Source organism: Ceratotherium simum, chromosome 7 (assembly GCF_057802395.1).
Source record: "Ceratotherium simum simum isolate JZ-2026a chromosome 7, ASM5780239v1, whole genome shotgun sequence".
In the NCBI taxonomy this organism is placed as follows: domain Eukaryota; kingdom Metazoa; phylum Chordata; class Mammalia; order Perissodactyla; family Rhinocerotidae; genus Ceratotherium; species Ceratotherium simum.
In genome coordinates, this window is record NC_141906.1 from 26,720,984 (window position 1) to 26,748,168 (window position 27,185).

Consider the following 27,185-nt stretch of genomic DNA (forward strand, 5'->3'; position numbering starts at 1 on the left):
AAACACTTATGACATGTTACCACACATCCATTAGAAAGCCCAAAATTGAAAAGCATGACAGCAGCAAATTTTGGCAAGGATGTAGAGCAATAGATTCTTCTAAACTACCCACAACAATGGAACTACTAGGTGCTTACTTGAGACAAATGAAAGCATATGTCCATACAAAGACTTGTACAAGAATGTTCATAGAAGCTTTATTCATATTTGCCCTGAAGTGGAAACAGCACAAATACTCACCAACAAGTGGAGAGACAAATCAATGTTAGAATGTTTCCATAATGAAATTCTATTCTGCGATAAAGATGGATTGACTACTAAAATGTGCAACAGCAGGTAAATTTAAAATCATTATACTGAGCTACCGATTGCTACTAGTTACCCAAGAATATGAACTACGTAATTTCATTTACACGGAGTTCTAGAGCATAGAAAAATAAAAGCAGGTGCTGAAAATATCTGTTCAGTGGTTGCCAAGGGATTGAGAAGGGTCAAGGATGGCCTGGGAAGGAACACAAAAGGATTTTTTGAGATTATAGAAAAATTCCAGATCTTTACAGGGCTATAGAATATATAGGTATACACATTTGTCAAAAGTGTACACATAAGATTTGTGAATTTAAACTTATGTAAATTTGTGCTAAAAATCAAATCTGAGCCTAGAGAAAATATAAGGTTTATGGTTGTTGAAATTGAATAATAAAAGCTTCTCTGATTAGTTTGTATATGTTTGAAATGCTCCATAATGAAATGGTATAAAATATAAATCGAGTCAAAATAAGTGTCATCCTTAACATTTTCTAATCTAAGGTACAATACTATTTGCTTTAATAAAATACTCAATTTTAAAGCTTATTTTAGAGATGGAATATTGTATTGGAATAGAATGCTAATTTTCCTCACTCAATTAATACAGAAGGCTAAAAATTCTAACATCTAACTACAATATTTCACAATGACACCCAAAGATCATGAAATAAACAAATTATGTAAAGTTTAAATATTCTGTAATGATTTCTGTTTTGAATGGAATTTAGCTTTTATTCCTGATGTTTTCCTTCTTATTCATACTCATCAGCATGGTATATTCTTCATGATTGTCTGCAATATGTTCATTGATGATTGAAATTACTCTGACCAATGACAAATTAGATGGAATGTACACAGTCACACAGCTCGCCAACATTGTAATTGAGGATGTGCTTTAACATTCCCTCCGAGATTTCTTAAATTTATCATTTATTTTGCAGGTAGGACAGTGTTTTTATGCCCAACTAAAATTTCTCAAACATATTCATCAACACATTCAACCAAATTTCACATTACTCTATTATTAAAATTCAAAATGTGATTCAGGAAACCAGAGGCCTAGTCAACTGGGAATGTACCAGTTGAAATGGCCTTCAGGATATATATTTTTATGCAATTCAGATGTGTTCATGCTATTTTTCTGATTTATGTGACTGCTGGTTTATGCCAGCAAAAGACCAATCAAAGAAAAAAATGTGTAGCAAAACCCGCACTAACTGCTTTATAAGTATCCTCACTCAAATTTCAAAACAACTCTGTAGGGGAGACGCTATTATCATTCTAGATTTACTGGCAAACAAAGCTAAAGTTAAGAGACTCTAAGGAATTTGTCTCAGATAACTCATAAACATAAGTTGTACAATTAGAATTTGAACATGTGTCTCTATCCCTAGTAATTTGGTAATTTCCCTGTTACCAAATTTCCTTTGGGCAATAGTGCATTTGCTAAAGTAAATATAGAAGTAGGGAGTAATTATACGTTAAAAAGAAAAAAGAATCTTCTATTCAAAATTGCACAGTTATTTAAACCCTACTGACCCAGCAAAATTTTGGAAATAATTTTACATAGTTAGTAAAATATTCATTTTAAAAAAAATAATTTCTTCCTGTCTGATTCCTTGTCGTGTGTAGCAGTATGATCCTAAAATAAAAAAGGTATGTGTATGTTCTTCAAGAATAGAAGGAAAGGGTTATCAGTTTAGATCATAAATCACCTGATCTAGAATTAGTGGGGTTCTAGTGGTCGTCCCAGGGCCAAGAAGGGGTGAGGGTCAAAGAAGGAAAAAAAACCCTGATGATTTGAGTGGGTCCTGGCAACTAGAGCAATGAAAATATGCTTACTTTTTGGGAAGTACACAAAGTAAAGGTGAATATATTAAAGAGAGATATTTTTGGCTAGGAAAAGGTCTTAGAGTTAAAAGGCAAAAAATATAACCTGACTTTCTCTCAGGCCATGTTTCAACTCCACTTCCTATTGTGCTGATGATACTATCTGATAAGCAGATGTTCATTAGAAACTCACAGGTATTACATGCATGTAAATGGAAATTTTAATGATTTAAAGTTTAATCAAAGAGTGTTATAAACATGGAGAAATTTAGACTTTTGACGCTCTTCGGTCAAAGCTTCTCTCTTCACATCCAGAGGGAAAGTCAATCATCTCCTTTGTATCTGTGGTTCTGCCACCATTAGGGGACGGTAACATGTTTCAATATTTTCATTATAGTAGCTCAAATTCTGGTTTATAAAAATTTGGTGTATATAGAAGTAACAACATCATACATCTAATATTTAAAGCAGACACAAATAATACATCACTATATTATTTTTTATTGAGCCTAGATAGGTTCAGTGCCAGAACTTCCCGAAAGAGTACTCCTGACATTCACTATCCATTGATAGATGTTAGCCTTACAGATGACCCAGCACTCCCACCCCGACCCCTTCTAAAAAGTTGTAAAGGTATGGATTTATTTGAAGGGCTCAAGATTTACACGGTTTCAGATCTTGACTAGCAGATATATCCTCTTACTAGATTGTTCTTGCCAAATACTGCCCACTCAGTATCAAATTCACCATGGCCTCTTTCTGTCCGTATCAGAACTCATCTGCCTATTGTGGTCGATCAAGAATCGGTTAGTCTGGTGTTCAATGACACTCACTTTCAACCCAGGCAAGCACAGCGCTATGTCTTTACTCTCTCACTTACTAATCACCTTAGGAAAATCATTCCCTGAGCCTTAGTTTATTTATCTGTAGAGGTTGAGATAACCACAGTATCAACTTCGTACAGCTCTAGTACTAATAAAATAAGAAGTTGCAGATGTGGCACCTAACAAAATGTCTTGACACTGGATCCTTGGTAACATTAGCTGCAATAATTTGTCTTTTTTATTATCCATGGGTCTGACTCTTGGTGTTAATGTTTGACTTTCTAAATAAAACATAACAGCTTACTAATAGCATAAACATGGTCCCAGAAGGAATCATGTAAACTGAGTCTTCACCATTTACTCTAAGTTGAAAGTTAAGACTCTAATCTAACAGGTTAGAAACTGTGTTTTAAAGCAGCTTCATAACATTCCAGGAATACATTGCACAGTTTAGTTAGAGAACAAGCGGTAAAACTTTTAGGACTCATTCATTGATACTCGTTTATGGAAGACTTTCTTCCTGAGATAAATACACAAATCACTTGAATTTTATTCTGAAATATGGAATATGTAGGTTAGATTCAACTCAATCAGAACAAAATGGGATTCTGTAATTCAAATTATCTTTTTTTTAATCACTCAAACTGTGAAAAACTTTGTCGCCTTTACAGGATATGATCCTTCAACACAGTTAATACACAGGTAGAACAAGCATTGGTATCCCTGTTTTGCAGCTCAGAGTGCAAAGCTCATCCCAAAGGCCTCACAGCTAGTAAGATAGAGCAACTCTTTCACAGAGGTTACTCTACTGACCACCACTGTGATTTCCATGGTTCTGGACTCTGATCATTCACCCAGGCTCATATCTGCTCTTGAAAGTGCACTATACAGTGTCTGAGTGCCCCCTCTCTGTGGGGGTAGCTGAAATAAAGAAGCCTGGCATTTTCATCAGTGATGTATCCCTAAGTGGTAGTACCTGATGTGACTTCCTGAAGCTCTCCTCACTGTCCATTGTGCTGAGCTGCCCCAGCTGTCGGAGCCTTTTCGTTGGAGACTCCCAGAAGTATAAAATATGACCTGGGCTACTTTCCCAAGGACAACATTCTGCCTCTTCTTGTGGCATCAGGCTGGCATCCTACCCAGTATCCTCAAGAGAACTGTTAATCAGAGGATGTAGCTCCCCTGAGAAGGACATCCTTAGTCAGAGTCCTCAGGGCCTGACAGTATCTGAGAGCTTGAGTCAAACTTTCTGAAATGTCTTGCTTTGTACCTGCATCTAGGGAGCCAGGAGTCCCTTTGTATTTTGCCTCCTAGGCACCCTAGTTTTTTGTGTGTGGTTTACCTTCATTTCCATCGTTTTCATCCATTAATTATCTCTAATCATTTTAATCATGGTCTCTTCATATTTGAGGTGTATATATAATATACATATATATTCTGTATAATTCAGAAATGTGAATTAATGATGAGAATATATAGACATCAGTGAATTAATAGTTTGCTAATTTCTTTATACACATAATTCCATTTTAAGTTGTCTAATAATATCTTGACCTCTAAAAGTTTTCTTAATCTTTGATCACCTCTTTCATAGTCTGTTTTTATAGCAGAAAGGTAAAGAAACTGTCCTAAAACTAAATAACCATTTAAATTCGGTTACAAAATAGTTGAGTCACTATGTGTAAGTTACTTAACTTCTGAATCTCTACTCACTTATTGTAAAATGTGAACTACCAAAAGAATCAAATGTAGTTCCTAGAACATTGTAAGGAGTAAGAAATGTTATATGCCATTACCAGTAGTCATATTACCTCTTGTTTCATAGTGTTTATATGATTCTAAATTATATGGAATTGTGGAAAGCCTCTTCCCATCCATATGCTCTATAAGCAATCAATTTTTCTTACTAATGGTGTTTTGTACCTATTTAAATGTAAAATTTATGTACTTATTTTTGTTCTGTGGTTTTTGAATATATTCATGTTGTATATTTTGAGAAACAAGACAGTTTCTATTCTAATTTTGAAAATGCTACTTACCCCAATATAATTTAGTATGTAATATTTTTATTGCCACAGTTTCCTCATTTATAGAAAGGAAATAATAAGTAGTAACTACTTCTTATTGTAGTTATAAGAATTTAAAGAGCTAATACTTAGAAAGTTATGAAAACTGTGCCTGGCTCATAATATGTGTCTACTTTTTGTTATTATTATGCTGCTAGTCAATTTTTGTCAACTTCTTGTACTTTTTCCTGCATATTTTGTTTCACTTGTCATATAATTGCTGATATTTTTGATTTGCATTTGGAAATATGCTTATATTAAATGTTTATTATTGTTTCTCTTGTCTTATTTTTTCTAACATGAAGGAAAGTCTTTATAAATATACAAATAGAATACCATCTTCCCCAGACATCGATGTTGCAGTTTTGAGAGTAGAGAACATTTTCTTCAACGCAAGCCTCTTAATATCTGAAGACCAAATTTCATAATTTATTTCTGAAAGTTCTAATTATCCTTTCTCTTATCTGCTTAGTTCTGACCCCATAAATAACAGGGTTGAGAGCAGGTGGGATGACAACATAAAAGTTGGCAAGAAGAATGTGGATGTACTGAGGAACATTTTGGCCAAACCGGTGGGTCATGAAGGAGAAAAATGCTGGAGTATAGAAGGCCAACATGGCACAGACATGGGAGCCACAAGTGCTGAGTGCCTTCAGTCGGGCATCCCTAGAAGGTAGGTTGAAAACAGCATGGAGAATCAGTATATAGGAGATGATAATGGCTATGATGTCAAACACCAGGATAGAAATGGCACATAAGCCGTAGATGATGTTGACATTTATGCTGGCACAGGACAGGCGAGCAATGCCTATGTGCTCACAGTATGTGTGGGTGATGATTTGGTGTCCACAGAAAGGTAATCTTAGGATGAGCAGAACAAAGGGGATTGTAATGCCTAAGGGTCTCAGGAGGATGATCAATGCTATAACTGATACCACCTTCTTTGTCAGCACCAATGTGTAGCGAAGAGGGTTACAGATGGCCACATAACGATCACAGGCCATGGCCACGAGCACAGCCGACTCCATGCCAGTGCATAGGTGGATGAAGAACATCTGGATGAGGCAGCCCTCAAAAGTGATTTCTCTCAGATTGAACCAAAAGATACCAAGCATCTTGGGGATGGTGGATGTGGACAGGCCCAGGTCAATAGATGACAGAATGGCCAGGAAGTAGAACATGGGATGATGGAGACTACGTTCAGTCTGAATCACATAAAGAATTACAATATTTCCCAAAATGGCAGTCAAATATACAACACAAAATGGAAAACCAATCCACATATGCATATCTTCTAGCCCTGGAATTCCCAGCAGGAGAAAACGGTAGGGATGGAACTGTGTGTCATTAGGAGGGACCATGCTTCTGTGGCACTTTTACAGCTGCACATATCATAGACTAGATGTCTCATTCACTGACAGGCTCCAGCTCTTCTTGTCCAATGTTATTAAATTCTACAGGATTACAGAAAAATATATTTAATCTTTTCTAATCACCAAGCCCATCATGAAATAACTGCATGACTTTTTTGAAATCTGAAGTACCTGCTTTTTTGTTTGATTTCAATCAAGCTAATCAGATTTATTATATTTATTTGCATTCACTTCTATAACACAATTAAATGAACTTTTATCAAGGACCAATAGAATTTCAGGCAAATAGCTAGCTATTTGGTGTTCAGAGATGACGCACACATTGTTACTTTTCTTAAGGAATTTCTGTTATAGCTTAGGAATTAAAATAGTAATAAAAGGTATGATTTCTCTGGCATTTTAACAAATACCTTTCCTTTTTATCCTGGGCAACAACCACCTCATAGTCAATTTCTATAGTCTGTGGAGGTAGAATTTGCACAAAATCCTTTTAAAAGTACCAAACCTAGAGGAGAAAGCCACTAAGACAACTCCTGTATCTTTTTCATCAGAAACAACATCAATGTAATTAGGGTAGGCTATATTAAATGCAGGAAATCCAGACTCATGGTGAATATAATTGATATAGTTGATATGGCCTCTCCATTAGATTTTTACAATTGATTGTTGAAAACAGCAGAAAACATAATGACGAAATTATAAGAAGTTTCGTTCATAGCAGCGGTAGCAGGACAATATAGGTTAACTTTGGTTACCATGTAAAGAACTCACATTTGAATATTTTATAAGGAATATTTCATGAAGGTGTGGTCGGAGCTATTTTTAATACCTGTGTAGAAAGATCAAAGTAGAAATACTTGTGTAGAAAGATCAAAACAATAATAGTGCTAAGAGAAATAGTGCTAAGCTGCATTAAAATAAAGTAACTCTAGTATCTATGCACCATTAGCTTTGTTTCTATTTCATATCATATGACAAAAATGTCTGACTAAATTTCTGATTGGCTTCAACTGCTGTTCATGGCTGCTCATCTTCTGCTGTTTTCCCCACAGTTAGATTCTCATCTATTAGCATATATAACTGTCCAGATTTGAATTATTAAACTCTAACTCCCTGTCAGACCACACCTCACATTTTTCCAGTTCTCTCAAGGATTTTTCTTGTCACCTCTGTTGTCAGGTCAATCAAGGTCTGTAGCCCTTGGTTCATCCTTTTTCTTCAAAATTATTTATTCCCTAACAGCTTCACTTGTTCAGCTTTTCAAAATAGATACCTTGCCATATTTGTACATTTTTCTTTTACTGACTCTACTGTCTACTGTCAATACATTTGCCCCGATTTCAGCTCTGAACCTCTGTAAACACTTCTCTTCCAACAGCTCTGGTTGCTGAGAGTTATTAAAGAAAACTTACAGAATTATGCAACTGAAGCCTCTTCAAGTGGGGATTCTAGGCTACGTGAAAATCCTTTCCTATGTCATTTAGTTAGTTTCCTTTCACATGTGCTTCAGTAGATTAGTTAAACGTGCACTTTTCTCACATTACATCTTATATATACATTTATTCTTTTACTCTCAGCACTTTCTCTTGTCTCCCTCGGAAATTAAGATGATCACACAAGTGATATTTCCATCTTTTTCACTCTTCTCTTACTTAGTTGTCTAAGTGTTTTTACTCCAGCCTGAAGCTCCTATTTCCACCTGTTTTGGATCTCATCTCCTTTCAAGTCTGCATGTACCACACTTTATTGTCTCTCTCTCTTCCCATCTCCATCTCTTATATTTTCACCTTCTCTACCTCTTCAGTATTTTCCCCCATATTCTTGACCCAAGCTTAACCTAATTTGACAAAAGCAAGATGTTTGATAATTTTACATTATTTCTTTTTCCTCCAATTTCATTCACTACACAGTGGGCTATAAAAACTATAAACCAACTTTTACTTGAAAATAATTTCTTTTGTGAGTATCATAAGTTATGTCCTTATTTCCAAAGACCTTGAAATTAATTTGAACTCATGCTATTTATATCCTCCAAGAATCATTATTGGTCACTTTCCTTCCTTAATACCCCACCAATCTTATAGTCATTTTAACAGTCTTGCATCATTCCAGTAACACTTTCAGTGTATGAAGTTATTCTTTTATAAGTATTAAGTGCCTCATTTCTTGTTTCCTATGATGCTAACATTTGCATACATCATCATTTTTTCTTTCTTGTTTATATTTTCAGCCATTGCTGATGCCACTTCCTCTCTTTCTTCTACGTTAAAATAGCCCTAAAGAATGTTGTAAAATGAATTCCATGGAACACCATATGTCTCTGAGAAGTTAATGTGTTTCATACTGCTGCTTTGCTCAAAAGTATGTTTTCTCATAGCCAAATCAAGTTGGAAATTTCAACAGATTTTTTTTTCTTCTTAGATGTTTACAATGTATATCAGTATTATAAGATCCTCTCCCAAAGCAACTTTATTTATGTGGTGATTTCCCAAATGTATTTGACTGGCAAAAGCCTTTAATGGAACATCTATGAAAACACAAGGTGATAATGATTTAGGACCTTGAGTTTTGAAAATGATATTTTGGTATGTTAGATAAAAAACAGTTTTTCTACGGTGTCTGTTAAGCGAGCATTAAGTGTTTTGCCTTTGTCACAAAGGAATAAACTATACATCAGGTATACTTATCTTTCTAGGAAAGAAAAACAGTAAAAGGACACTCTAGTCTTTGTTCTCAGCACAATGTCTAACAAATTTTTTATAGTTTATTCAGTTTTCTAAATTTTCACCAGCATGTATCAGATACAGCTTGTGCCAGACAATTTGCTTACATTATTTTATTTCATCTTCATAAAACTCCAGATAGGTAGTAATTATTGACACAATTATAATGAAGAGGAGAGTAAGGCTCAGGTGAGTCACAAACCTACTTAGTGACCCACCTAGAAAGTATCAGAATGAGGATCTTGGATTCAAAGTCCACTCTTGTGACAACATGTCATGCTGCTCCCTAAGTACTTACCAAACTTATTCAAAGAGCTATTTAAGAAATAATAATGGAAATGTCATCAGAGTAGTGTATGTGAAATTAATTTAGAGAAATAGAGGCAATGTGATAGAACTTTGGGGACAGAAGAGGGAAGGTCCAGATATTAAAGACTGATAGTTAAGAAGGGCATAGTAACTGGATTTTTCTAAATCACTTGGCAATATGGTGACATTTCACTATTGTCTTTATCCTTTTCCCTTCTCTTTTATGCCCACACTCTACCTCACTTTCCTATGTCATGTTCTGACCACCCTTCAAAAATACATGTTACATTCCATTAATACATAACATTATCCTTTTTCTCATATTTTCTAGCAAATTTTTACTTAGCACGGTGTTTAGAAATTGAGAGAAGAGACTTCACAGATGTGTCAAGCACCTCATGTTTGGCTGCAGTCTGCCAGGCAGTTATGTGTACAACAATTGAACTGCTCTTCAAAACTGTCACAAGTTAATGCAGAGAGTTAGCCACAACTCTCCACAGAGTTCCTATAAATACACCAATAAAGAGGGGTTCACGGCAATGGTTTCTAACTTTGACTTTATATAATACCTGTGGAGAAGTAGATAAAACTATAGATTCTCAGTCCTGACTCTGGAAATTCTGAATCATTAGGTATGAGAGAGCACCTCATGATTTCTACAAAGCTCTGCAATTTAATCTCACCCAACTTATTTGACATTTGGGAACTGTTGGAGGAAAAGATAATGTACATAAGCAATTATGAGTTAGAATGTGTTGAAAATATAAGGATGAATTTAAGAAAACAATGTGTAATTCAATATTTCAAAGTCCTGACTTTAGATGTCCTTTTCCCTTCTTTGAATCCTCAAAACAGAATATAGACAGTGATTCCCCCCATACTATGACACTCTCAGGTTTGTAGTGTTTTATCCCTTCCCTTAAATGGAGCTACTTGTGAGAAAACTTTTGCTTTATTACAATTATATGTTCCAAGCACTAAAAAAAAAGTACATATTTGTGGCTCTCAAAAGAAATATGTTAAGTTAGAATGACTGGTATGTGGTAAATATAATAATAATAACAACAATAATTATAATAATACTAACAATCAGCTATTAAAGTTTATCTCAGGACTTTCCTGGGCCCGTGCTATCCTGTTACAGGGGAAAGGATAAGCTAAACATAAATCAAATGGATTGACCTAGGCTAGACGTTTTCTATCTTTTGGAGACTCTTGAAGTTCAGAGATTCTTGGAACCCTACTTATTCTCCAACTCTCATGCAGATGATTTCCATGAATCTCACAATTATTGTGCAAAACTACTAGCTGATATGAGAAGGAATATTTTACTTTGTTTAACTTATTCATAGGGAGAATAGTAAGTTAGAGAATCAAAGCCTTTTCAGTTGACTAGATCATGGTCATTTTTGGGACAAGGAGAAAAAATGAATTTGGATAGAAGAGAAGTTGATTGATATTGGTGGTACACACTCAAAGGCCATCATTGGGAGACAGAAATCTATCAATGGCTTTCATTGACTGTAACTTGGGCTAAAGTAGCCAAAACTGACTTTTTGATATGTGATATGGGTGGAGTTTAGGATCTGCAATTAAAAATTTTTGCTTAAATGATAGTTCTGTTTCTTTCAAACTGTTTGGCAATATTCTATAGACCTTATTTCTTTAAAAAACATAATTTCCACATTTAATATTGGAATAATAATACATATCTTGCAAGTTTAATTCAGGAATTACAAACAAATACAGATAATTGGAGACCAACATAAATTAGGAAATTCTATAAATATAAGTGCTAAATTATTTGAATTCTTCTACTTGTTGGTGTTACATTGCTATTGCAACATTTGTATTAACCTCCAGTTAGGCAAAAATTTAAAGCAGATTATAGAAAAGAAATTTAGATAGACTATTGCTTAATTATCCTCGGTATATATGGATCTGGATATGTTTGGAAAACTTTGGAATTGGTTTTGTAAATGATGAGTCAAGCCTTTAAATTTTTTTTTTTTTACAATAGCTTTGGAAATTTAAGGATTCTTGATCTGGTAACTTTTACCACCATGTTACATGAAGGCATGACTTGTGAAGTATTTACTTGGATTGCTGAACGGAGGACAGAGAGATATGCAAAGTTAGGTAAAATTCTGCAAGATAGATATAGAATGATGACAGCTAAGAGAATGCAAGGGAGACAAGAGTGAAGGTAAAGATACAACAATGATAGGCAAGGAAAAAGTGAGTTGAATGACAAATAAAGCCTTAGAAAAAGATAGAAAACACAGAAAGAAAGTTGAAAAGGGTTTTTCATATGCATGCACACACACATACATCACTTATCCAAATATTTAAAAAAAATTTAGTAAAGTCTTTGATGGAGTACACACCCAAATCTATGTAAATTATTATCTTGTTACACTCTGGGCTCACTGACAGCTTACATATTTGGTTAGTTTTCCTTATTTCTACATTTCTGTCATTTATCTCTTCAACCAAAATCTCGGTGAAATGGCCACAGTAAAGTGGTTCCTGTTTTAGTGGATCCTTTCTGGCCCTAAGGCCAGACTTACCAACAAAGCTTCCTGGATGAGCTAGTTCATCTGGCCCAGAATGTTTCCATTTTCACCCCTCTGACTGAAGTGGGAGATTTACCCTGTAAACACTTCTTAAAATGGAGCGTCTCCAAACAGTGGTGTTCCCTGGAGAACAGACATGTCCAGAGGCACTTGGCTAAATGCTTCATGAATATGAAACATAACATCATTGGTGATAAAAAAAAAAAAAAATCCTGGTTCTGGATGCTGATTCTCAAGCTTGGGATGACTCATGATGAATTGGTTTATTTCTAGGCAGGAGAATCTCTGAAGAGGGCTTACCTCACACTCTTTCTCTTCAAGATCCCTCTGGTTCCAGATTCCCTCCCATGGGCTCCATGTACAAGTCCAGGTCACAGAATATCTGGGGTGATTTTATACAAGCATTTGGCAAGTCGTTCTGGCTTTTTTTTTCCCCCATTATTATGTTGTTTATCTTGCTCTTATCTGGTCAATTTCTACAAAACTTACTTACCTCTTTTATCCCATCCCAGTTCTAAACACAATTCAATATTAAATACTATCATGAAAGAATTGAAGCCCAACTAGTATCCATCATTTCATGGAACAGAGTATTCATTAGAACTAGGTGGAGGGGGCTGGCCCTGTGGCTTAGCGGTTAAGTGCACATGCTCTGCTACTGGCAACCCAGGTTCGGATCCTGGCGCACACCGACGCACCACTTGTTTGTCCGGCCATGCTGAGGTGGCGTCCCACATATGGCAACTAGCAGGATGTGCAACTATGACATACAACTATCTACTGGTGTTTTGGGGAGAAAAAGGGAAAAGAAGGAGAAGGATTGGCAATAGATGTTAGCTCAGGGCCGGTCTTCTTCAGCAAAAAGAAAAGAGGAGGATTGGCATAGATGTTATCTCAGGGCTGATCTTCCTCACAAAAAAAAAAAAGAACTAAGTGGAGGAGATAATATATTAAAACAAAGACCAGTGATTTGAACACAAATCCCCTCTTCTTGGTTCCTTTTAACAGTAAAATAAAAGTGTTTAATTTACTGGGAAGAAGACAGAGGTCTAGGGTAAGAAGTGTGAGATACTGGAAAATGGCTAAATGGGTGGACTTTGAGGCTGACTGCATGGGTTTCAATCACATCTCCCCTACTTAATGGATATGTGAGTTTGGGCAAGAAATTTATACTCTGTGTCTCCATTTCCTCCACTACAATGAGCAGAATAATACCTAGTGCAAAACATTGTTGTGAAGATTAAAAAATCTAATACTTGTATAGCACCTAAAATAACTCCTGGTATATAGTAAGAAATTCATAACAGTTTATTGATAATAATATGACCTACTTAGCTAACACTAAATATTCCCAGGATAGGATATTCAGCAGAAGCTCATACTGATTGGAATTGCCGTGGAGATGTCTCCTAGAATTCACTCTTGGAGTTATACAGGAGTCAATAAATGACATCATCTTGCTTGCCAGATTTATTGCCAATAAGGAACAAAACAGGTGAGTTAAACAAATGTCTTTCAGAACATCAGCATTATTACTCAACAAAATCTGAGTAGTGTATCTTGGCTTAGTTATGCATCTAAACTGGTAAACGGGGCTTTCTAACAATCTTTGTCCTTCCTCTGTCACATAAATTTTACTTACTTCAAAACCTTAGGTTTTCTGTTACAGAAGCAGAGTCCTGTAAAGAAACTTATGGAATTCATGGATTTGGGAGGATGAAACTGGGATCTTCAATATCAGCACTGTCATGTGACAAATCTGTGTGTCTCTAGATTCTCTATTCTGTGTGTTGGTCTTTGTTTACTTTTTTGTCAATTTTCTTCTTTCATAATTTCAACAGTATATTAAAATTCTTGATATAGAAAATGTCTTGTTTATCTCTCCATACACTTTTAGTTTTAAATAAACTTTTTTGTATTTTAAAATTCTTGTAAATTACAGAAAAATGTAAATATATCACTGAGAGTTCTCATATAACTGATAACATAATTTCCCTCATCATTAGCATTTTACATAAGTGTGGTCATTTGTTACAATTAATGAACCAATATTAACTAAAGTTTATATATTACTAAGTTCATATAATATTCAGATTCCATTAGTTTTATCTAATTTTCTTTCTCTCTTATGAGATCTCATCCTGGACACCAAGTTACATCTACTAATTATGCCCAGTTAGGCTTCTTATGGTTCTCTTGGCTGTGACAGTTCCTCAGGCTCTTTTGGGTTTTGATGACTTATAGTTTTCAAGAGTACTGGTAGGTTTTTGTAAAATGTTGCTCAACTGAGATTAGTCTGATTATTTTCCCCTTGAATAGACTAGAGTTTTGTGATTTGGGGGTGAAGATCAGTGAGGTAAAATAGCATATATATCAAAACTTATTGAGGGTACATACTATCAACATGGCTTATCATTTGATGAACTTCATCATCTGGCTGAGGCTGTGTTTGTCAGGATTCTCTTCCTCCCCCATTTTCAAGTTTACCCTTTGGAAGTAAGTTACAATGTGCAGCCCACAAATTAACGAGGAAGAAATTATGCTCCACTTTCTTGAGGATGCAGTATCCTTACAAATGGTTTGGAATGTTTTTCATGAGAGATTTTTCTATTTCTCCTATTTACTTATGTATTCAATCATGTATTTATATCAGTATGGACTCAAGAAGATTTATTTTATACTGTAGATTATAATCCAATACTACTTTATTTTGTCACATTGTCCAGTTTTGGCCATTGCGACCTCTTTCAATTGGCTTCTGTGTCCCTTTGGCAATCCCCATAATTGTGTGTTCTTATTTTTTTGGGAGGGGAGGCACTTCCTTACTTTCTGGCACTACAAGATCCTACAGGCTTGTTTTGTATATCACCTGCCCCAATCTTAGAATGTGATATTTCTCCAAGGATCACTGATACTTTTAATTGGATAATGTTACTGGAAACAAATCTCTGGGTGCTGGATGTGCTTTGCTGCTGAGGTGTCATTACCTTAAGGCCCTCTCAGCTGACAGATCAAGGAAATATATGTGTGCATGCTAACCTGTGCATATGTACATGTATCTATAAACATCTATCATCTATCTATCTAAAGCTAAACATCGTGATGTCTCTAACTCTAATCCATTACCAAGTGAATTATTCTAATATCCTCTCGTGTGTAAACTCCCACTCTAGCAGTGAGAAACCTTGCCCCCATCATATGCCATCCATTTAATTGCTTAATAACAATATATGCATATGTAGCTATATTAGAATTGTTAACCTGTAACCCCATGGGAAAAAATGTATCCACTAGAGTGTAAAGCTTATGTATAGTTTTTTTTTTCTTTTGCCTTTTATCTCACAGACTCCACTCATTTCCAAGTTTACTTAGGTTAGCACATTTTCCCTCATCTACTTTTAGTGAAGTTTTTTCCTACATTTGTAATATACCGTATTTGTCACATTTTGCATTTTGTCTTGGAATCTCCTGAACTCCTAAACGATTTTTTTAAATTTGCATGCATTAAGATTATCTTCTGTGTTGTAAATTTCTATAGGTTTTGTCAAATGTATAGTGTCATACATCCACCATTACGGTGTCATACAGAAGTTTCATCAACATAAAAATTTCCATGTGCTTCACATATTCAACATCCCACCATCCCTCTTCCGCCTGGAAACCATGGATATGTTTGCTGTCTGTATAGTTTTATGTTTTCCAGAACATAATTTCACTAGAGTCACACAATATGAAGACTTTTCAGATTGGCTTCTTTCACGTAGGAATACACATTTAAGATTCATCCACATCTTTTCATGGCTTGATATCTCATTTCTTATTAATGCTAAATAATACCCATTGTATTATGTATAATGGATATACCACAGTTTGGGTGTTCATTTACCTATTGAAGTGCATCTCAGTTGCTTCCAGTTCTTGGCAATCATGAATAAAGTTGCTACAAATATCCATGTCCACATTTTTGTGTGAATAAAGTTTTCAAACCAGTTGAGCAAACTGCCTGGAGTGTAATTGCTGGATCCTATGGGAAGACTCCAGCTTTGTAAGAAACTTCCAAGCTTTCTTCCAAAGTGTCTGTGCCATTTTGCATTCCCCCCAAAAATGAAGGAAAGGTTTTATTGCTTTGCTTTCTCATTTACCCTTGGTATTTATTTATTTATTTATGTTTAATTTTAGTCATTTTTAGACGTGTGTAGTGGATTCTTATTGTATTTTTTAACTTGCAATTCCTTAATGGAAAAATAAGTTGAGCATTTTTCATATGTTTATTTTCCATCTGTATATGTTTTCCGTCTGCTTCTGTTTTCTAGAGGTGATTTTAGAGAACTGATATAATTTTTTCCTTTAATGTTTGATAGAATTCACCAGAGAAACCATCAAAATCTGATTTTTGGAAGGTTATTAATTAGTGATGTAATTTATTTAACAAATATAGAGATATTTAGGTATTTGGAACTATAAATTTCCTTCTGCGGGCTTTATATTATATATATATGTATATATCTGTGTGTGTGTGTATATATATGCATATGCGTGTATGTATGTGTACATATATATAGCTATCTATAGATAGATAGATAGATAGATAGATAGACATAAGTGAGGGGAAACTGGACTTAAAGAGGTATTTCCAGTGCTTTTGCCACTCTACCCTACTTGTCTTTTAGTTGTAGGGCATGGAAACATAAAGGAAAGTTGACGGTTAGAGACAAGGAACATTATGACTATAAAAGACATTGTTAGAACATGAATATAATGTATCCCTTAAAAATTTGATAGAAAATATCATTATTTATAGAATAACACATATGAATCCTATCAGTCTGACCAACTGGAAATACGTATGAACTTTCCCTGTAAAGGTAGGACACTGTGGATTTAGTTTCTGTGAGGAATGGTGTTGGTAATCCTGTAAGGCATTGAAAGTGGGGGGGTCACCTATTGAAAGGAGGTTTAAAATCAATTAATTTAAAAAATAAATAATTTAGTAATGTAAAAAATCATTATTTTAATGTTTTATTCTTAAATATTGTTAATTTTGAGTTCTACTTAAAATGAGACACACTGTCCAAATTAAGAAAAACACTGGAAAGAATGCTGCCGGATTATGCTAAGCAAAATAAGTCAGACAGAGATAGTCAAATACTGTATTATTTCACTCATATGTTGAATATAAAAGCAACAGCAACAACAAACAAACACACAGTCACAGAGAATAAATTGGTGGTTACCATAAGGGAAGGGGGGAGAGGGGTGGGAGAAAGAGGTAAAAGGGCACATCTATATGGTGACGGATGGCAATTTGGGTGGTGAACACAATGTAATCTACATAGAAATTGAAATATAATGATATACATCTGAAATTTATCTAATGTTGTAAACCAAAGTTACTTGAATTAAAAAAAAAGAATGCTGCTAGATGCACTTTTGACAAAAGAAGCCATCAAAAATTCATTATTTGCATCCATTTCTAAGAAAAAAGATCATTTAATGTGTTCAAAGTGTTCACGGGAAATAAATTCTTCCAATAACCATATATAGATACCACTTGTGTCATTCTCCACTGATTCCTTTCAGATGTTTTTACTAAAGGCTTTAGTCCGTGCTCCTTGCTGAAAGGTAATCTATCTTCCTTACTCCTAATCCCTGAAGATATTGGTTCTGGTCCATGTAGTCATGCTGCAAAGTAGTACAGTCATATTTGTACCATCAGATGGTGAACATGCAAACAGGAAATTAGTTTCTAGCCTCCTAAGCAGTTGTTCTTGTGTTCTATTTCATTATTTTATGTGCACATCAGTTTCTGCCAAGAGCAAATTTCCGAAGAATAATCAAAGAACATCTTTGATCCCCACAAGTCATGGTGGAGAGAGGTCCTTGGAAGATTAGACAAAATTCTTGTAAGAATATCCAGCAAATTCTTGTGAAAGTAGCTGACTGAAAATTTATTTTCTACCTGAGCTTGTCTGAGATTTATCTACTTTTGCAAGTCATCAAGACCCAAAGGATGGATGTATACTGCATTCTACAAAGAAAGAGGCCATTGGAGGGGAAGAAGAGGCCCATATAGATAAAAGGTTACCTAAATACATTTAACACATGCGCACACACACACGTACCTAAGGAAAAAAACTGATTAAATATGATTCGAAATCCCTTTGTTAAAATTCTGTACATTCATGCTTCTCTTATAAATAATAATTTTATTCTTTAACACATGTGTTGTTTTCAGATACTTTCACTTCATACTTCTCCAGAAAGGGAAGTGGTGGCGCAGTGAGGTGGTGACACACTGTGGCTATACGTTTTAATAAAGGGTAAGGAAAATGTGCCAAAATGAAAGGGAAAAACTGAAGACATTTTTAAACTTCACTCAATATCCTACTGATGTCCTCAGAGAAATTAGATACATTTAAAGTTATAAGAGAAAAATATACCAAGATCTTTCTTACTTTACATTCAAATTAAGTTCCTTTTTCAGAAAAACAAGGTAATTGACATAAAAGAATTGTGGCCAGCTGAAAAACTATCCTATTTTCAAATACGGAAACATGGAGTTTCAATAAATCTTCATAGTTAAAAATGAAAGGACTTCAGTGGGAGGCTTTCCCTACTGTAATGGAACTCTACATTCAGGTGAATAAACACTCAATACCTATGTGGAGAGGAAACACTGAGATTTAAGACCAGAAAACATTCTCCAAAGTGTGTTCCTTTAGGATCTACAAGATCTTTCAGTATGAGAAACATTTAAAAAGATGATCAACCTAGAGTAGAGTCAAAGCTAACTTCTTTCAGTTATATCCACACTCTCAAGATCTGAGGAAACAAGAGACTCTACTTTGAGGTGAAAGCATGGATCACACGCTCGCGAATCTGCCGTGTCCTCACACCATAGATCATAGGGTTGAGGGCAGGTGGGATGACCACATAGAGATTGGCAACAAGGATGTGGACATAACCAGGAATTTTTTTTTTTTTTTTTTTTTTTTTTTTGTGAGGAGGACCAGCCCTGAGCTAACATCCAATGCCAATCCTCCTCTTTTTTGCTGAGGAAGACTGGCCCTGGGCTAACATCCATGCCCATCTCCCTCTACTTTATATGGGACGCTGCCACAGCATGGCTTAACAAGTGGTGCGTCAGTGCGCGCCCGGGATCCGAACCGGCGAACCCCGGACCGCCGCAGCGGAACGTGCGCACTTAACCGCTTGCGCCACCGGGCTGGCCCCTATAACCAGGAATTTTTTTGCCAAATCGGTGCGTAAGGAAGGAGAATAAGGAGGATGTATAGAAAACACACATGACCCCAACATGTGACCCACATGTGCTCAGGGCTTTGTGACGAGCATCTCGAGATGGGAGGTGGAAAACCGCATGGAGGATATAGGCATAAGAGATTGCAACCAGTGCCACATCTAAAATAAGAAAAGAAGCTACAAAAATCCCATAAATGGTATTAATTCTAATGCTGGCACAGGCCAATTTGGCAATGCCAACGTGATCGCAGTAGGAGTGGGCAATAATTCGAGCTTCACAGAAAGGCAGACGATGTGTTAGGTAGATGATGGGCAACATGAGCAAGATTGGGCGCATTATAATACCCACACCAATGCCCGCTAGCACTCGGGGTGTCAGGATGGTTGTGTAGTGGAGAGGTGCACAGATGGCTACATATCGATCAAAAGCCATTGCCAGCAGAACAGCAGATTCCATTCCTGTGAAGGTGTGTATGAGAAACATCTGGGCCACACAGGCTCCAAATCCAATTTCATGTGCATGAAACCAGAAGATACCCAGCATTCGGGGCACTGAGGATGTGTAGAGGGCCAGATCTATGGCTGATAATATGGCTAGAAAGTAGAACATGGGATCTCGCAGGGTATGGTCAGACCAGATGATCAACAAAATGGTAGCATTGCCCAGCAGATCCGTTAAGTAAATGGTGCAAAAAGGCAAGGAGATCCAGCCATGGGAATCCTCAAGGCCTGGAATACCTGTAAGAAAAAAGGTGTCTGGGTGGAAAGTTGTAGTGTTGGTGTGGAACATCTTGCCATTGACAAGAAGAGAAGTAGTTGACCACCTCTAGAAGGAAAAATAAGAGCGATAAATGCATAGTTCAAAGCTTCTCCGATAGGTTTAATTTTTATCTGTATTATACTAATTCGAAAAGCTCACACTATAACCTGAATTCAAAGTCTGATGTAGACACAGACTGAGCACTCTCCAAGTGGAAGAAACAGTAACTTGATGATAGATCTCCCTCTGAAGTTTTGGACAGTAATATCTTGTACTCATTTACTGAAACCCCGTACAAAACCTAGAATGAATTTCAAAAACATTAAGGGGCTTATGTTTAATACTGAGGTCTCAGTCTTCTTTGAAGACAAAGTAGACCTTACTTAAACACATCAACATAAAATCACAGAACCACAGCTACAGATACCTGCATACAGAACATGACAATACATATAAGGACATAGTGTACGTAGACAGGTAGAATAACAGAAAATTCAGCACCATTTTTTATGCTGGTTTACTTAGTATCAGTTTTGACAATGACACATATTTAGAATCTCAGATACAAAATGAAGAGCTATGTTCATTAACTCATTTCTCCATGTTTACTTATATACCCCCACAGACACACTGTACTGTATCTCAGATATAAAAAGTGTTGCACAAAGATGGACAGACACATTCTACTATACCTCAGATATGAAAATAGTTACACAAAGATGGGAAACACTACAGCTGGAAATACCTTCTAGGAGAGAAATTCATCTCTTTGTTAATAGTGTTCTTATGGCAATTAAATTAATAAAGAAACTTCAAAGTATCTACTAGTTGCCAAATTCCCAGGATATCCAACAATTCTACCCTTCCTTATATATGTGTGTGTGTGTGTCGGGGGAGAGATATTGGGGAACACTGAAAAGATTTGTTGAAAGGAGAAGATTTGAGAGAAGTAAAAACATGTTTCCAACGACAATGAAGAGAAAGAAATCCAGACTTCTGCTTTACCACCCTGAAATTTTGATCTTTCTTTCTCTCTTTTTTCTTCTCTCTCTCTCAGTCTCTCATTCTCTCTCTCTCTTTTTCCTTTCCTTCCTTCCTTCCTTCATCCTTTTTTCCATTCTTTCTTTCTTCTTTTCCTTTGTTCATTTAGAAAATCAAGAAGAGATAAGACAGGGCTATACAAAAAATAACAAAGGGACAGAGGAGTGTAGGAAGACAAGGAAGAAGGGAAAGAAAAGAGACAAAAGAAGAAGAAAAGAAGGAAAGAGAGAAGGAAGCATAAAGGAAGAAAGGAAGGAAGGGCAGTCTCAGCTTTATGGACTCCTGGGAAAAGTGAAAGAGAAAAGTCCAAATTTTAAGAACTATTTTATTAATGACATTATAAAATAGAGAATCTCCAGCCTATAAATCATGCAAGACTGTATGTAACATCCATTTCCAGACTTCTTACTTCTCTGCTTCGTTCTTTGGAATCAACTTTATAAACCTGCACCTAACTCTGGGCCTCTGATGAGGCTATTTTCAATTATTATTATGAAAGACCATGCCCTATACACAATTATCACTGAGAGTGGAGATCATTTATACAACTTTCAGTTCCCTCTGCAATTGCTTCATTTAAAAATTTAAGTTGTCTCAGCATGATCCAGTAAAGACCTCTTTCAGTCAGAAAATCTTTCTAGAGTAGTGAGATAGAACATATTAGCTTAATAAATTGAGCTGTAGCCTGTTCCTTAACTCTTAGAGAAGAGTCTCTGATCACTATCCATCTCTATCACACATTTAATAGGAAACTCACATCCAGCAAGACTAGGGCTAGAGAGCTCTACTGAATCTACTGAAGGGAATAAATACTCATACTTGGGATCCTTTGGGGATCTGAAAACAAAGCAAACTCAAATCTCCTGTATGAACCAGGATAACACCTCAGAGCCTCAAATCCCATTATCTGCCCCTGGGATAGAGGGACTGACGTAGAGGCAGACATCCTCCTCCACTCCACCTCCCCACAAACATGCATGTTGTCAACAGGAAGGCAGAGATGTAAATCTAATACTATCAGAACACTTTCATATGAAGTGAACAGAACCTCTTATTAAGTGAATTTTGCATCTTGATTTTAGTAGATGTTGTAACAATGCAGATTTAGGACATTAATTACCAATGCGTGTGTCTCCCCTTCCCACATCCACATCTTAGCACTCATCAATAACTTGTTAATAGATCATGGCTATCAAATAAGACAAAGTCTCTCATTTGTTTTCCATACAGTGCGAGTCTTACTAGCTTTAAATGTACGTTAATAAAAATTAATTTAACATAAAAATAAAATAATATGTAGTATATGGAAGCCAAAGAAAGGAAATGTGTTATCTTAATATTGCAAAATCACAAATCAAAATATGTTTTTCAATGTAGTGAATAAAAAATAAAAGTAAAATTATATTACTTAATCATAGAATAGTGCAAGAATACCACTTACTAAAGTTTCCAAAGAGATGGTGGTCCAGTATGAAGATCACTGACTGATAGAAAATATTTCCATTATACATATTAGTTAAAGCACTTGTAATAGTAATGGGTTAAGCATATTGAAATTGTTATGAATCTGCAAAGAAATGACAAAAAATCAATAGAAAATAAGAACAAAAACTAAACTAGGATCTTTAAAGGAAGAGAATATCCAAGGAGTGAAAAGAAAAATTTTCATCCCTAGTACTCAAAGGGAAATGCTAAATGACACTACAATGTGACACCCTATAACTCATCCAGTATGGCTGAAATTGATTGCTAATTCTAAGTATTCATGAAGATTGGGATCATCTACTGACCACTGTGGAAACTGGAAATGTCTATTAATTCTAAATATTCCCTATGGACCAGCAATTACTCCTAGGTAATTACCTAAAAGAAATGTGATTATATTCACCATATACATACACAAAAATATTCATAATTATTTTATTCAGAATACTAAAAAAATTAAAGTCATATACTCAACAATAGTAGAATATATAAATTGAGTTTATTAATTAAAGAAAACATTATCGATGAAGAAATAAAACTCATGAGGAAACAATAACAAGCAAACAAACACAAAAAAACAAACCACTGAACCTCCCTACATTCAAAATGGATTAATCTAACAGAAATATTGTAGAGCAAAAAAGTCAGACACATCAAATTGTGTTCTTAAGATTTTTACACTTGATAGCTTTTCTGTAGAACTTTGAGATAAGAAATAAAACCAAAAAAAAAAACCTATAATGGATGAATCAAAAGATAAGAATAAGAAGAAATAAAGAGAATGTTAACTCAATGAACAAGTGAGGATTTGAAATAATGAAATAATCATAATGGCACAAGAGGTAACAGGACTATCAGGAGAAAATTACTGTTGCACATCTGCCACATTGTAGAGAGTCTTGTTAGAAAGTACACGATAAATGCACTGATATAAGTCAAATCAGAAGTGCTTATAATATTTTCTTTTTATTTTCCTAGAATGTTCTCAATTATTCTACGCCTACAGAAACCAATTTATCCTTCCATACAACTTGACAGTGTCCTCTTTCCTGATCACCCCTCCTCTTTCTCCCCCTTCCTCCCTTCTCTTATGCACTCACAGCACTCATTATTTTCATTTGGAACATCATATACTTTAATGCTGATATGCCTCATCCACTAGGGAGCAAAATCCTGAAATCATCATATACATCCTTGTGTGTACCACAGTACCTGGCACAATATACTGAGTAATATTTCTTATTAAATATTTGTTGAACAAATGACTAAGTTATTGACTTGAGCAAAATAAGCCATTTCAAAGAAAAAGAGTGGAGTATTTATGGAGGATAAAGTCTAATTACATTTGAGATATAATATTCCAATCTAATTTTATCTTCCTCAATGAGGAAACATTTTTATGTGGTCATATTTTATGCATATTGATTATATGGCCATCGCCCTAATTGTGTAAGAGAAAAGGTGTCAGTAGTCAGTGTTTCTTATAGAGCAAAGCACATAGGGATCAGCCTATTAACTTAGGGAATGAAACTAGTGAAAGAGTGTGCTGAAGCCTCATTATAAAGGCTCTTGAGAGCCTATTGCTAAATTCTCTCAATATTAAGGAATTTTGAATCTGGTTGCTAAATCACTGGTAACTTGAAATCGGTCATGTTGGGAGAATTTACATGACAGAAACACATATTCCATTTCGTAAGTTCTTCCAACATTGTGTGGGTATATATGTATTTTTGTATGTACACATACATAGAGATACACGTGTGTTTACACTCCAACTTGCAGATGAGAAATGCTGTTTGTGTGTGTACAGACATGTTTGGGGGTATATATGTACATGCATGTGGGTTTCAGAAAGAGTGTTGCAATGAGTGAGAAAGAAGGTGGGGTGGAGAGAGAGTTGTAGAGCCGGAGGAATTAAAAAGACGAGAGAGAGTGGAGTAGAGAGACAGGGAACCAAGATGATGGATTGGGGGCAGAGAAATGCGTCATGATCTCTAAGTCTGAGAATTTGAGTATTTCTTTGAAATCTAGTTTTTAAAAAAATATTACAGAAATGACCAACAATTGAGAACCGACAGTGCAATGAAATGAAGTCCCTTTGGATTAATAGTTCATTGTAATGTCATAAGGGGATTGATACAACTGTGAAGCGAATGGGCAAAAATATTTTGTTTTCAAAACCCTATGGAGTACACATCTCCTAGGGGTTAATGCAAAGATTACAAACTGTATAATTACACTTGGGTTCAAATTCCAGTTCCTTGAATTAATAGTAGAATAGCTTTGGGGAACTTAAATGAGCATTTTTAGCTTCATTTTTTTATCTGTGTTAGTATAATTAACTACCCCAAAACTCCCTTAAAAATTAAATGAGATAATGCCTGCAATGTAAATAACACAATATCTAGTAGATACCACTTAATGATGATTTATTTTATTTTTGTAAAGAGATGAATAGGGGTGTAGTATTTAGTCAGAAGACATTATAGGTTATTTATTTTATTTCTCCCCAAAAGCATAAGTGAATTTCTTTCTATCCATTCCTTCATTTTCTCCATCCTGTAGTCAGAGAGGGAACAAAAGGTTGAGAGAATTCAACTTTGTTTGACACTGATCCTTGGGTATGTCTTAAAGCTTTAATATTATGATCAGGAAACTGTTAATGCACTATAGCATTTGGGGATAGTGTGGATTATAATAAATTTATAGCGATTCCACTGGTTGTCTTAAATTTATGTTGAATTTATTTATCAGAAAATAACACTCTATCTTCTCCTCTTTTGCTGCCCCAAAATTTTAAATTTTGATATAATCCATTTTGTTTGTTCTATCATTGCTTGTCCTTTCTGTGTCACGTCTAAGAAATCATTGCCTAATACAACGTCATGACGATTTACTCCTATGTTGTTGTAGTTTTTGTTTTTTCTGTGAGTTTTGCAATTATATCTCCTACATTTAGGTCTATGATCCATTTTGAGTTTTTTGCTTGTTCTTTTGTTTTTTTGACTATGATGAGAATTAGGGGTTTAACTTTATTCGTTGCATGCAGATATCTGGTTGACTTACCACTACTTGTTGAAAAGATTATTCTTTCCCCATTTAGTTTCTTTCACATCCTTTCACTCTCAAATATCTTCCATTGATCTACATGTCTGTCCTCATGCCAATACCACACTGTCTCAATTATTGTAGTAAATTTTGAAATCGCAAAGTGTGACTCCTACTTTGCTCTTTTTTTCAGATTGTTTGGCTATTCTGTGCCCTTTGATTTTAATTATGAATTTTAAGATCAGCTTGCATATTTTTGCAAACCTCAACATTGGAATTTTGGTTGGAATTGTATTGAATGTGTAGATTAATTTGGAAAATACTACTGTCTTAAAAGTATTAATTTTGACCTATGTTGACAGATGTTTGACACTTATTTAGATATTTTTAATATATCTAAATGTTATTTTGAATTTTTTTTCTTTTTTTTCTTTTTTTTTTAAATTTTTTGTTTATTGCAGTAACATTGGTTTATAACATTGTAAAAATTTCAGGTGTACATCATTGTACTTCTATTTCTGCATAGATTACATCATGTTCACCACCAAAATACTAATTACAACCCATCACCACATGATATTTGAAGCTTTTTATTAAATTTACACCTAAATATTTTATTTATTTAATCCTATTGTAAATGAAATTGTTTTCTTTTTTTTTTTTTTAAGATTTTATTTATTTATTTTTCCCCCCAAAGCCCCAGCAGGTAGTTGTATGTCATAGCTGCACATCCTTCTAGTTGCTGTATGTGGGACGCGGCCTCAACATGGCCGGAGAAGCGGTGCGTCGGTGCGCGCCCGGGATCCGAACCCAGGCCACCACAGCGGAGCGTGTGCACTTAACCGCTAAACCATGGGGCCGGCACTGGAATTGTTTTCTTAATTTCATTTTTGGATCATTCATTGTTAGTGTATAGAAATACATTTTTTAATTCAAGTTCTTAATTTTTAAAAAAATCTTATGTGGTGAAATATATGTAACATAAAATATATCATTTTAACCATTAGTAAGTGCAAAATTCAATTGGTTGAATTACATTCACAATGTTGTGCAACCATCATCACTGTCTATTTTGAAAACTTTTCCATCACCCCAAACAGAAACTCTCTACTCATGAAAAAGTAACTCCCCATTCCTTCCTCACTTCAATCCATTGGACCTCTAAACTATTTTGTGTCTTAATGATTTGCTTATTCTAGGTATTTCACACAAGTGGAATCATGCAACTTTTGTTCTTTTGTGTCTGGCTTATTTCACTAAGCTTAATGTTTTCAAAGTTCATCCATGTTGTAGCAAGTATCATACATCCATTCTTTTTATGGCTAAATAATAATCCATTCAATGTTTATACCATACAAACAATATTTATACTATTTGTTTATCCATTCATTTATTGATGTACACTTGGATTGTTTCCATATTTTGGCTATTGTGTATAATGCTGAAATAATCATTGACATACGAATATCTGTTTGAATCTCTCTTTTCCATTGCTTTGGTATACACCTAAGAGAAGAATTGCTGGGTCATATGCCAAATTTATGTTTAACTTTTTGAGGAAATTCTAAATAGTTTTACCCA

At 35.1% G+C, this 27,185-nt stretch overlaps 2 protein-coding genes across 3 annotated transcripts; both read right to left on the reverse strand.

Moving 5' to 3' along the window:
- Positions 1-5,297: 5,297 nt before the first annotated feature.
- LOC101396029 (olfactory receptor 52E1-like) lies at positions 5,298-6,390 on the reverse strand. Its single transcript, XM_004433909.3, has 2 exons — positions 5,472-6,390; positions 5,298-5,332 (listed from the first exon to the last, which is right to left on the reverse strand). The coding sequence occupies exons 1-2, from the start codon at positions 6,388-6,390 to the stop codon at positions 5,298-5,300; spliced, it is 954 nt and encodes a 317-aa protein (XP_004433966.2).
- A 12,432-nt stretch (positions 6,391-18,822) lies between these two features.
- LOC101389902 (olfactory receptor 52J3-like) lies at positions 18,823-20,060 on the reverse strand. 2 transcript variants are annotated; one of them, XM_014790169.2, is made up of 2 exons: positions 19,264-20,060; positions 18,823-18,989 (listed from the first exon to the last, which is right to left on the reverse strand). In XM_014790169.2, exons 1-2 carry the CDS (start codon positions 20,058-20,060, stop codon positions 18,851-18,853), a joined length of 936 nt encoding a protein of 311 aa, XP_014645655.2. In that variant the 3' UTR covers positions 18,823-18,850. The 2 variants fall into 2 exon arrangements, with proteins under 2 accessions (XP_014645655.2, XP_087290131.1); XM_087434005.1 differs by having other exon boundaries at positions 18,823-18,969; positions 19,244-20,060.
- Between the last annotated feature and the right edge of the window lie 7,125 nt (positions 20,061-27,185).